At 46.4% G+C, this 13,290-nt stretch overlaps 1 protein-coding gene and 1 long non-coding RNA gene across 4 annotated transcripts in view; one reads left to right on the top strand and one right to left on the bottom strand.

Annotated features, from left to right (window-relative positions):
* xgb (x globin) overlaps positions 1-13,290 on the top strand; it is a 60,159-nt gene that overhangs the window by 30,400 nt on the left and 16,469 nt on the right. The window contains exon 2 of one of the 2 annotated variants that reach the window (XM_059640989.1): positions 10,506-10,613. The exons of the other annotated variant lie outside the window; for it this stretch is intronic. Coding sequence (XP_059496972.1) covers positions 10,506-10,613 — 108 coding nt within the window. The remainder of the gene's footprint in view (positions 1-10,505; positions 10,614-13,290) is intronic. 2 annotated transcript variants of the gene reach the window in all.
* Positions 1,975-13,290, bottom strand: part of LOC125447646 (uncharacterized) — a 37,190-nt gene continuing 25,874 nt past the window's right edge. Inside the window, exons 3-4 of one of the 2 annotated variants that reach the window (XR_009443054.1) lie at positions 3,260-3,345; positions 1,975-2,471 (exon numbers count right to left, since the gene is read on the bottom strand). This is a non-coding gene — a long non-coding RNA (uncharacterized LOC125447646). Of the gene's footprint in view, positions 2,472-3,259; positions 3,727-13,290 lie in introns of those variants that run through there. The other variant, XR_007246587.2, reaches the window with a different exon arrangement.

Raw genomic sequence — 13,290 nt, 5'->3', positions numbered from 1 at the left:
TTGAGGTGGGAGGAAGAACAGGTTAGGGAGGCAGAGACAGGCTGGGCTGGTTGTGTGATGCAGTGGGGGGAGGGGATGAATTGGGCTGGTTTTGGGATGCGGTGGGGGAAGGGGAGATTTTGAAGCTGGTGAAGTCCACATTGATACCATTGGGCTGCAGGGTTCCCAAGCGGAATATGAGTTGCTGTTTCTGCAACCTTCGGGTGGCATCATTGTGGCACTGCAGGAGGCCCATGATGGACATGTCATCTAGAGAATGGGAGGGGGAGTGGAAATGGTTTGCGACTGGGAGGTGCAGTTGTTTATTGCGAACCGAGCGGAAGTGTTCCGCAAAGCGGTCTGTCTGCCTCCCCTCCTCTCCCTATTTATTCCAGAACCCTCACCCCATCCCCCTCTCTGATGAAGGGTCTAGGCCCAAAACGTCAGCTTTTGTGCTCCTGAGATGCTGCTTGGCCTGCTGTGTTCATCCAGCCTCACATTTTATTATCTTGGATTCTCCAGCATCTGCAGTTCCCATTATCCCAGATGAGATTGTATTGTGTCCCTATCTTTACTTCTGAGAACTTTGCTTCTGACTCATGGAGAAAATATCTATGCCCGAGCTGACATTGGCTTGAATTCATTTAAGCAAGTCTGCGGGTTCCCAGGAGGGCTGGGAAACACCCAGGGGTTTAGGATAAAAACCCAGAGAAATTCTCCCTGCGTTTTCAATCTTAGTACACTGTCCTCACACCATCCTTCACACTAACTTTAAAACCATCCCCTGCAGCACCTCAAGGAACTCAGTCCCAACTCTGTTAAGGGGCAGTTGTATTTGCTGCTAACAGCTTTATACATCTCCCAGATTTCTTGGCAGGATGTGGATGCCCAAGCCCATTATTTACTATCCATCCCTAATTGCCCCTGAAGAGGGTAATTGTGAACCACCATCTTGCACCACTGCAGTGGTATGGGGCCGGAGTTTTGCAATTAAAAACCCAAAGAGCTGCAGAAACAAAAGCAGAACTGAGCAGGGTCAGGCAGCGTCTGTGCAGAGAAATCAGGGGTTAACGTTTCAGCTCACTGTTTCCCCGGGAAAACGTTAACATTTTTCCCCTGTATCCATCGCCGTGTAACTGCAGGACTCAGCCACTAGATGGTGGCATGGGGCAGGTTTTCCGAGAACTTCACACTGACACAGGAACTACACGCAGAGGCAGAAGTTGCTGGAGAAACTTAGCAGGTCTGGCAGCTCCTGTGGAGAGAAATCAGAGCTAATGTTTCGGGTCCGGTGACCCTTGCTCAGAATGGCACCATGTTTTTTTTTAAACAGGTTGCAGAAATTGACCGTGGGCAGTGCCTTGATGCATTTATTGGGATGAGATAAAAACACACCCCTTTGTGACCCTTCCTCAATCATACCCACCCCCTGCCCCCGATGCCAATGGCTAATGTTCAACGCCAAAGGTACGAAGCACCTGCAGACTACGGGGTCCCGAAACCTAGTGAGGTCCAAAGAGAAAACCATTGAGTGAGCTGGAATCCAGTGGGATCACCCCACCTCCTGCCTGTTTACCTTGGATTACCTGGAGGTGACCAATCGCGAGTTGCCTCCTTGCTCCTAACCTGTTGTGTGAGCACCTCTCTGCGGACACGATCCAACTGGCTCCCAAAACTCAAGAGAGTTTTTAAACAGGGAGAAACGCTTCTCTCTCAGAAATGGATTGAGAAGCAGCGGACATGGACTCAAATCATTTTGTGAAAGTGTTGCTGTTCAGACCAGACTCCCTCAAAATAAATAGATGGATATATAGATAGATAGATAAATAGACAGACGGATTAGATAGATAGATTTGATAGATAAATAGACAGATAGATTTGATAAATATACAGATGGATAGACAGATAGATAGCTAGACAAATTATAAAGACAGATTAGATAGATAGATAGCTGGCATGTTGTTCCTATACAATTGGATTGATCAGACCACTGAATTTAAACCAAAACATGGTTTATTCAATTTGATTTGATTTGTTGTAGTCACATGTTCTGCGTACTGTGAAAAGTTTCGTTTTGCGAGCAGTACAGGCAGATCACAACATACAAGGACATACAGAACACAAACTGCTTAGACAGCGAGGCACACAGGTTTACAGCTGTACAGGAGGTGCACACAGCAAGAACAATATTAAACAAGACCCTTCTGAGGAAGGGTCACCCAGACCCGAACTCAGATTTTCCTTCACAGATGCTCAGCTTTTCCAGCAAGTTCCGTTTTTGTTCAAGGTCAGCATTAGATTTGAAGTTAGAGCGATCGATTCAGCAGGGAAATGGTCGCTCTTGAGCCTTTGCTGCGCGTGTTTAAGTTTCTGTGCCCTCAGCTGGAAGAGATCATTTCTGCCGCGGGAGGGGGCTTTGATGAGATTGGCTGCCTTTCTGAAGCAATGTGATGTGTGGGTGGGGCCCATGGACAGGAGGTTGCCTTCTGTGGCTGTTAAAATACAACAAAAGAAAGAAAAGAACCTTGAAACAGCTTAACTCTATCGGAAAATGTAACAGAATAATAGATTATTAACTACTAAACAGCAACCGTTACAATATAGTAATATCCCATAAGCAAATTCCTGGCAAAGGCAAATTTAGAAAAGATACAGATTGTCCCTCATGTAACTCCAGTGGAGAAAACTCTGAGATAGCGCAGCAAGGAGAGAAGTACTGCTGACAACCCAGTAAAGACTTTAGCTGAAAACTAAAAGTGAAAATCCTGCTTCTGTGGAAGCTTGACTCCTACCAACCCAGGATGCTTCTATTGTTCCTGCATTTTAAAAGAAACCCAGGACCTCAGAAGCTGTTTGTGAGTTTTCTGCACCTCTGCCCTAAAATCTTCCTCCAGATAAAACCACAACAATTTTAAAGCTGTGGTATTGTCACCAAAGAAGATGCTGCTCGGCCTGCTGTGTTCATCCAGCCCCACACTTTGTATTCTTGGATTCTCCAGCATCTGCAGTTCCCACTATCTCTGACCACACTAGATAGAACTTTGTCCCACAGATGGCTCAGTTCCTCAGCTCACATATTGGCCAAGTCAATTCACTCAGCGATGTTAGTAGGCACCTCAGGAGAAGGTGGGACTTGAACCCAGATCGTCTGCTTCAGGGGTAGGGACACCAAGGCTGTGTCACAACAGCCCCTCGCATATCGTAGCTCCTGTCCCAGGGCCAGCCACCTTGGTCAATACCTTCCCCCTCCCATCACAAAATCTGAAGAGAGGATGCTCACTGATCCAGCGCTCCCAGCCTGATGAGACAGGGGAAGTTAATCAGAAATGAAAATAGTAAGACCTGCAGAAGTGGGTCACTCAACATCTGTAGAGAGAGAAAAAAAAGAACAGTTTATATTCTGAGTCCAATTCGACTTCTTCAGACTTGGAATGCTGACCCTTCCCACAGCTGCCGTCACCCCTGTTGTGTTTTTTCCAGCCTTCTCTTTGCAGCATCCGCAGCATTTTGGTTTTTTAAAATTCAGGTTTATCTGGATGGTAGCCAGGCTGAGATTTTACATCCCATGGTGATAGATGTAAATCTGTGGACCCTTTGTGCCCCACGGAGGTTGACGTGGTTCGTGGATCAGACAGTTCCATGTGTACAAGGCATATAGACAAACTGGGCGAAGGCAACTTGCAGAGTAGATTATAAAACTCTGACAAAGATCCCGGAGAGAGATGAGGAGAAATATTTGGAATCAGACAGTTCACAGAACTTGTTATTTTGGGAAATGTGGTGGAAACCGATTACTTTGAAAAGGAAGTTAACAAAATACCAGGGAGGGTACTGATAGTGTCATAGATGAATTGTAGAGTCCCTGCAGTACAGAATGAGGTTATTTGGTCCATCGAGTCTGCACTGACCATCCAAAGCACGTCCCACTCAAATCCAATACCACCCCTATAATGAAAATGGATATTGCTGGAAAAGTTCAGCAGCATCTGTGAAGGGGAAATCAGAGTTAATGTTTCAGGTGCAGGGATCCTTCCTCAGAACCTGTAACCCTGCATTTCCCATGGCCAATCCACCCTAACCTGCACATCTTTGGACTGTGGGAGGAAACCGGAGCACCCGGAGGAAACCCACACAGACACAGGGAGAATGTGCAAACTCCGCACAGACAGTCGTCCGAGGGTGGAATCGAACCTGGGTCCCTGGAGCTGTGAGGCAGCAGGGTGAACCACTGAGCTACCACTCTGCTGAAGAACCAGAATGGGCTCAATAGCCCTCCCTGTGCTATTGTTTTTCTCAGCTATTGGTGCGGCTTTTTTTTAATTAACATTCCCCTGTTAACCTCTGTAAAACCAGCTTTCCTTAACACTAAGGGTAGAGCCTATAACCCAGCAGCAAATCGTCCTTGTACGTTTTCCCCACCTCATTCACCTGGCTTGTTTTTCCCAACCAGTGGCTGTGCCAGCAGTGCATTACTAGCCCCGCATCATTAGCATTGAATCACCAGCTCTCCTTCCTGTTGATGTGCTACACATCATACATGCAGGCATTTTTACTGCCTCATCCAGCAAAGTGTAGGATGCAAATACCCGCGGCTTGCCTTGAAATAACTCACAAAACAAATCTGGTCATGTGCAACCAGGAAAAAAAATCAGGAGAATAAAATGTTCCAGAATCACTTTGGTCTTTAGACAAAAACTTGGCTTTCACCTCCAGTCGCAATTATAATTACTCTGTCTTCAAAACCAGCATTGTCAATTTGACTTGGACTACATAATCCAACCTGAAAGAAGCGCCAATCACAAATTCACCCACATGCTAAAGTTTGAGCATTAATAATAACAGTTTTGTTGCACAGATCGCAAACTCAAACTTGCAAATTAAGAGCAGGAATGTAACACACAGGTCCTACAGCCTACTCTCCCAGTCAATAAGATCATTTCTGATCAGATTAAACCACATTCCTACTTAGCTCCAGCAACACTTCATCTGCTTTCTTATCAAGAACGTATCAAACTTTGTGCTTAAAAATCGAGCAGGAGTCTGTTTCGAATGCCTTTACAGGAAGAGATTTCCAAACATTCATAATTGATAAGCACTGATTTACCACTAGCAGCACTGTGTGGGAGTTACCAGTATGTGTCTTAATGCAGAGATAACAAGGTGTAGAGCTGGATGAACACAGCAGGCCAAGCAGCATCAGAGGAGCAGGAAAGCTGACGTTTCGGGCCTTTTCTGAAGAAGGGTCTAGGCCCGAAACATCAGCCTTCCTGCTCCACTGATGCTGCTGGGCCTGCTGTGTTCATCCAGCTCCACACCTTGTTATCTCAGATTCTCCAGTATCTGCAGTTCCTACTGTCCCTATGTCTAAATACAGACAGGTTCTGAGCCTACCCCTACACCATCCTCGGGTAACTGTGCGATGTTTGCGTCCTCCCTGTGTCTGCGTGGATTTCCTCCGGGTGCTGCGGTTTCCTCCCACAGTCCAAAGATGTGCAGACTAGGTGGATTGGCCAAGCTAAATTGCCTGTAGTGTTCAGGGGTGTGTGGATTATCGGGGGATGGGTCTGGATGGGATGCTCCAAGGGCTGTGTGGACTTGTTGGGCTGAAGGGCCTGTTTCCACACTGTAGGGAGTCCAAAATCTAAAATCTATTTTCTTATCACACTTAAGAATGTATGAAATATATTAAGAAAAGAAAACTGGGTCCGAATGTATACATTTGTAGACCAGGAATGTCTGCATTTTCGTTTTGTAACAATGACGTTTGGACAGGGCATGAAGCTGAAATCTGCAGTTAAACTCTGTAGCTACCAACCTTCACCAGGGCTTAAATGAGACTTCCAATGAAAGAACAATATAATTAGGGACCACTTGAAATTGGATCCTCATAGACCTTTTCAGAAATAATGAGAACTGCAGATGCTGGAGAATCTGAGATAACATAATGTGAAGCTGGATGAACACAGCAGGCCAAGCAGCATCTCAGGAGCACAAAAGCTGACGTTTCGGGCCTAGACCCTTCATCAGGGGAAGGGTCTAGGCCCGAAACGTCAGCTTTTGTGCTCCTCTGATGCTGCTTGGCCTGCTGTGTTCATCCAGCTTCACACTTTATTATCTCATAGACCTTTTGTTTTGGGTGTTAAGTTACACTCAGTTGGCCAGCTTTATACGCACCTGAGTGTGACTTACAATAAAAACATTGGGTTAAGTGATTGAGGGAGTTAGAGAGAGGGAGGGATAGAGGTGTTCTGTTGCTTTTCATAAACTTTTCCAGCATCAAGCGTTGACTCTTACTCTGTAACAGGAGATGACGGTAATCATTTGGTGAGTATCTGGTAGGGTTAGGGTTAGGCTTAGGTTTAGGGTTAGGGAAATTTTATTCTTTGAAGTTTGCATCACATATAAACAGGATGGTTAAGAAGGTGTTTAGTGAGCTTGCCTTCATTGCTCAGACCTTTGAGTATAGGAGTTGGGACATCATGTTGCAGGACATTGTTGAGGATTCTTCTGGAGTGTGTGTCCTGTTCTGGTCACCCAGTTATAGGAAGGTTATTATTAAACTGCTGAGGGTTCAGCAAAGGTTTACCAGGATGTTGCCAGGCCTATGGAAGGTTCGAGTTATAAAGAAAAATACACTGGGACTGCTTTCACTGGAGTGTAGGAGGTTGAGAGGTGACCTTATAAAAGTTAATAAAATAGTGAGGGGTATAGATAGAGTTAATGCTAATTGTCTTTTCCCTTGGATGGGGGATTTCAAGACTGGGGGCACATTTTTAAGGTGACAGGAGAGAGATTTAAACAAGAAATGGGGTGGGGGGGCAAATCTTTTACACAGAGTGTGGTTCATGTGTGGAATGAAATTCCTGAGCAAGTGGTGGATGTGGGCACAGTTACAACATTTAAAGTACATGAATAGGAAAGGTTTGGGGAGGGATATGGGTCAGGAGCAGGCAGGTGGGACTAGTTTAGTTTGGGATTATGCTCAGCAATGACCTGGGACCACAGGGTCTGTTTCTGTGCTGTATGACTCAATGACTCCATATGGTACAGCAATTGGCAGAAAAAAGGTTAATAGAAAACATACAAACCTCAGTAAATATGAAATTGATTGAATAAATTAAGTCACACGACACCAGGTACCTGATGAAGTACAGCACTCAAAAGCTTGTGATTTCAAATAAACCTGTTAGACTATAACCTGGGGTCGTGTGATTTCTGACCTTGTCCACCCCAGTCCAACACCAGCACCTCCACATCGCAAATTAACTCCTATCTTAGAGCACATTAAGAATGCCAGGATAGGTGATGTATCACAGCTGCAGCACATAAGAGTTTCTGGATGCCAATTTAGTTCAGAACAAAGACATTGGTGGCAAATGTTTGAACATTGAGTGGCTTCAGCTCGGAGTTTACACACGAGAGGCGAAGCTGCAGACACTTTGAGGGAGTTAGTTCCCTGGATATTTCATCATAAGATTGGTTTGGTCAGAGTACATGAGAGTGCATCTGCTGGTGAGGCAGAGGAGGGGACTCAGACAGCACAAACACTGAACAGTCAGCCTTCACCGTTTTCCAGACAGATTTGAGTTTCCCACCTTGTCTGGATGAGAGTGGGGACTGATGAGCAAACTGACCTGGTTAACTAGAAATATTACAGATTGTATTGAGTGAAAAGAGAAAAGTACATAATAGTGCGCAGACAATTGGCAGGCCCAAAGATTAGACAGAATGCTAAAAAAGTAACCAAAAAAGTATTGTCAGAAAAAAACCAGTGGACATGAGAAATAATGTAACAACAGCTAAGAAGAATTTTGCTAAATGTTCAAAGAAAAGCTTTCCTGCTCCTCTGACTGTGCTTGGCTTGCTGTGTTCATCCGGCGGTACACCTTGTTATAACAAAATGACTGTTGGTCCTAAAATAAGCAAGACTGGAGAACTAATAATTGGAAATAACGAAATGTCAGAACAGGTACCTGAGACCAGTTTTCATAGAGTTTGAGTATGGGTGACACGGTGGCTCAGTGGTTAGCACTGTAGCCTCACAGTGCCAGGGACCCAGGTTCAAATCCACCCTCGGGGTAACCGTCTGTGTGGAGTTTACGCATTCTCCCCGTGTCTGCGTGGGTTTCCTCCCACAGTCCAAAGATGTGCAGGTTAGGGTGGATTGGCCATGCTAAATTGCCCATAGTGTCCAGGGGTGTGTGGTTACAGGGGGTTGGGTCTGGCTGGGATGCTTCAAGGGGCAGTGTGGACTTGTTGGGCCGAAGGGCCTGTTTCCACACTGTAAGGAATCTAATCTAATAACAGTATAGAAAGAGGTCATTCAGCCAATTGAGTCCTATGCCAGCCATCAAGCACCTATTTAAAGTATTAAGGACATTGGGAGCAGGTCTGAGTTGGATGATCATGTAGAATCCCTACAGTAAGGATGTGGGCCACTTAGTCTGCAGTAACCCTCCAAACAGTATCCCACCCAGACCCGCCCTCTCCCTGTATTTCCCATGGCTAACCCAGCTAGCTTCACACTACAGCATGGCCAGTCCACCCTAAGCTGCACATCTTTGGACTGTGGGAGGAAACCGGAGCACCCAGAGGAAACCCACACAGACACGGGGAGAATGTGCAAACTCCACACAAACAGTCACCCGAGGGTGGAATTGAACCCGGGTCCCTGGCGCTGTGAGGCAGCTGCGCGAACCACTGAGCCACAATGCTGCCCACTTTGACTCAAAGGGTCAAATGATCTACGTCTCCTCCTACATTCTGTTTCTTTTTGAAATAACATAATCAAATCCCATTTCTCAGCACTTGGTCCACAGCCTCACTCTCGATGGTACTTCCAATGTTCTTCCAAGATCTTATAAAAAGTAACTAATAAAACAGTTGATGCATTGGTTTTAATTTAATTTTTTGGAAATAAAAACTTGTTTTGGGAAGACCTGGAAAAAACAATTTGCTGATCCATAGGAAGCACAGTATTGGCATAAATTGGTCATTTTCAAATTGGCCAGATTTATGAGCATTGTGCCACTGGGCTCTCAACAGATTACAGTTTATAGAGATGACAGAGATGAAGAGGGATGGTTACCACATTTGTTGGCAACACAAAGATGAGGATGAAAGCAAGCTGTGAGAAACGACTCAAGGAAATTTCCAAACAGCATGGATAAGCTAACCTGTGCCAAATAGTGTATGCTGTGGGAAAATGTGAAACTGTCCATTTTGGCAGGAAAAATGGAAAAAAGCATAAAAATCAAAGGAGTTGCAGATGCTTCAAATCAGGAACAAAGGCAAAGCTTACTGCAAAAGCTCAGCAGGTCTGGCAGTATCTGTGGAGAGAAATCAGAGTTAACCTTTCGGGTCCAGTGACTCTTCCTCAGAAGTTCTAAGGAAGGGTCACTCAACCTGAGATGTTAACTCTGATTTCTCTCCACAGTTGTTGCCAGACTGGCTGAACGTTTCCAGCAAATTCTGCCTTTGTGAGAAAGAAGCATATTATCTGAAATGGCGAGGGGCTGCAGGTCTCAGAGATGCAGAGGCAGCTGGGAGTCCCAGTGCATGAATCACAGAAGGTTAGTGTGCAGAGACAGCAAGTAACCAGGAAAACTCATGGAATGGTGACTCAGTGGTTAGCACAGCTGCTTCTTGGTGCCAGGGACCTGGGATCAATAACACCCTCGGGTGTCTGTCTGTGCGGAGTTCGCATGCACTTCCTGTGTTTGCTTGGGTTTCCTCCAACAGTCCAAAAGTATCCAGGTTAAGGTGGATTGGCCATGCTAAATTGCACATAGTGTGCAGGGATAGGTGGGTTAGCTATGGGAAATGTAGGGTTCGGTCAGGGTAGGACACATTTCACAGGGTCAGTATTGACTCAATGGGGTGAATGGTGTGCCTGCACAGTGCAGGGGTTCTATGCTTTGTTATGATTAGGGAAGTCCAATAGTAAAGCAGGGTTGTGATTCTCATGTTATCCAGAGGGGTAAGACGCTTCTTGCTAAGATGTGGAGTTGCCAGTGTCTGACTGGGGTGGACAAGGTCAGGAATCATGCAACACCAGATTATAACCCAACAGGAACAAAAACAAAGTTGCTGGAAAAGCTCAGCAGGTCTGGCAGCATCTGTGGAGGAGAAAACAGAGTTAGTGTTTCGGGTCACCAGACATAAAACATTAACTCTGTTTTCTCCTCCACAGATGCTGCCAGACCTGCTGAGCTTTTCCAGCAACTTTGTTTTTGTTCCTGATTTACAGCATTCGTGGTTCTTTTGGTTTTATTGCGGCCCAACAGGTTTATTTCAAATTACACAAGCTATCCTGGCACTGCTCCTTCATCAGGTGGAGCTGGGCATTTGCAGACGAGAGAGATGCAGCCTCCCGAAAGTGGCCTTTGACATGTCTCTGTTCCTGGTGAACAAAAGACACACACTGCACCTTCAGTGTTTGGATATATCCCCCACCCATCCACCCGCACCGAGCAATGCCAAAGAGGGTGGGCGATCGGGCTCTGAAAGCTGTTTCTGTTTTGCAGGCTGTTTGAAACCCACCCCGAATGTAAAGACATTTTCTTCCTGTTCCGGGACATTGACGATCTTCAGCAGCTGAAGATGAGCAAGGAGCTACAATCACACGGGCTCCGGTCAGTGATTCGAACATGATGGTGGTAACTGGGCCGATCGGGGCTAATAACCTGCCACTCATGTTTTCAAGGGGCAGGACATGGGTACAAGGGCGGGGGCGGGAGCAGGGGGAATGCAGTTAGTGAATATTTCCATCTGCATATCCACGAGTGTTCCAAACCTCACCTATAACACAGGTCTGCGGATTAGCTCATGAGCTGGAACTCAACCCTGAGCGAGGCACCTCTGTGTCTGTTCCATTACGCGACCTCCATCATCACAGCAAGTAGAGAACAGCCAGTTCAGCACTTTAATAGAGTCGGCGCTGCACAAATGCAGGGGTAACAGCAGCCACTGAGTGCGAGGCTTCGTCAGCGATGTTGGAGGGTGTAGCACGTCTGATCAATAAAAGGCCTTTCTCCCTGGGCCCCTTATTAATGCCCCAGCCACTGCCAGTCAAACCAGGCTGTTGAATTGTGGGAGCTTGCTGTGCACTAATCGGTTCATGCATTGCCCACAAAGCAGTGAGTGTACACTGTTCAGGAGTAGGGCCCTTGTGTCAAAGTGGCATTGTCCCTGCATCTAAGCCCAGGAGGCTGTAGGTTCAAATCCCGCCTGCCCCAGACGTGTGTCATAATATCTGTGAGCAGCAATAAAAAAAAGTGCCCTTGCGATGCAGTGGTATTGTCCCTGCCTCTCAACTAGAAGACACAGGTTCAAGTCCCACCTGCAATGTTTCATAATGTGACTGAACTGATAGTTTAGGGAAATATCTACACTTTAAAAATGGTTAGCTTTCTGTAGAGGGCTCAGGGACATCCTGAAGGATGCTATATGAATGCACCTGTTTCTTTCTGACTCTGAGCTTCAGGCAGGTTGTGGATCAGATATGGGTCCAATGTTGATGGGCAATTCTCCTCTCAGGCTGGGCCTGGATCCAGTTGCTCTCACCACCTCACTTCCTCCCACCATCTCCGCAAGCTCCGTATTGCTCACTTCCTCTGACATTGTTGGAATTACGGCAGGAGCTACAGGAGGTGCAGCATCACAAATATCTGCCCAGCCAAGCAAGGTACACACATGTTGTTTCATATTTCCATCCCGGACCCATTCCGCTGCCTCTGAGTAACATTAAAAGCAGAGAAGATATACTCACCTAAGAAAAAACATCATAATGCAAAAAGGAGTTGCACAAAAGACGGTTAATAATCCTTCAGTTGAATTGCAGATAAATGAGGACAATTAGGTTGATGCAGATTGTGAGAATTTAATCATTTTCCAGCTCTCTTATTTACAGATAATGCCAGAGAGCCCCGGAGAGTTGGTGAGGAGTACACACAGTGCAATGTTTGCAGAGAAGTGGGAAAACTGCCAAATTAATTCTTTACAAGTCAAGACAGGAAAAATTCCAAAAAAATCTTTTCCACTCAGAAATCCACAGATGGTCTCCTTACAGGGACACATTGATAAGAAATCCTCACAGTTAAGGTTGTGTGAATCCTGTCCATCTCGCTGCCACCTTTCCCCACTTGTCTGGGATTGAGAGGTGTCTTTGTGACAATCAATTGCCCCCTGTAAGTGCTGACCTGGCTCCACTACTGGGTCTGTCTTGTCGCTCCCCACTGCCTGGCCCTGAAGTCGGGACAGCTTTATGTTGTACTCACTTCTCCTTCGTCTGGTTCGATTGGAGGGTGAGGGTGTCTGGCTGTGATATATCACCAAATTCCGAACTGTGGGATTTTTAACAAAGTCCTTGGGTGCCGGTTGCGGCCATCACCTGTTTTGCTGGCAGCGTGGTTCTGTGTGGTAGTGAATGTTCACGCTGGCAGTGATCAGTCCGTGCTCCATGTCTGGTCTGCTCTGTCCCCTGGTGCTGGTTCGGTTAGTGACCTTTGTCTGCTCTCCGCTGCCAATAATCTGAGCTTAAAACATGGGAAAGTAGCTCAGCCATTTTACTCACACTAGTCTGCGCTAGATTCTTGGCTAGAGAGTGTCGCATTTATTATTGTTTATTCATGGGGCGTGGGCATTGCTGGCTGGGCCCAGCATTTATTGCCCGTCCCTAGTTGCCCCTTGAGAAGGTTGAACAGCTGCAGTCCATGTGCTGTGGGTTGACCCACAATGCCCTTAGGGAGGGAATTCCAGGGTTTTGACCCAGCGACACTGAAGGAACGGCGATATATTCCCAAGTCAGGATGGTGAGTGGCTCAGAGGGGAATGTGCAGGGGGTGGTGTTCCCACGTACCTGCTGCCCCTTGTCCTTCTGGATGGGAGTGATTGTGGGTTTGGAAGGTGCTGTCTGAGGATTTTGGTGAATTTCTGCAGGGCATCTTGTAGCTGGTACACACTGCTGCGACTGAGCGTCGGTGGGGGGAGGGAGTGGGATGTTTCTGGATGTGGTGCCAATCAAGCGGGGACTGCTTTGTCCTGGACGGTGTTGAGTTTCTTGAGGGTTGTTGGACCTGCCCCGATCCAGGGCCAGTGGGGAGTATTGCATCCCACTCCTGACTTGTGCCTTGTAGATGTTGGGACAGGATTTTGGGAGCTACTGGCTGTAGCAATCCTAGTCTTGGTGCCTGGCTCAGACTTATTAGCTTACAATCATCAGTCTCAACACTGACTTCCCCATTTATCCTGTGTAAACACAATCTCCCATTTGTTATTTTACAATCCAATGAAAGAGCGAGATTTAAACAT

This window comes from Stegostoma tigrinum, chromosome 39 (assembly GCF_030684315.1).
Source record: "Stegostoma tigrinum isolate sSteTig4 chromosome 39, sSteTig4.hap1, whole genome shotgun sequence".
NCBI lineage: Eukaryota > Metazoa > Chordata > Chondrichthyes > Orectolobiformes > Stegostomatidae > Stegostoma > Stegostoma tigrinum.
Note: the sequence above shows the minus strand (reverse complement) of the source record. Positions and strands in the feature narration are given on the sequence as shown.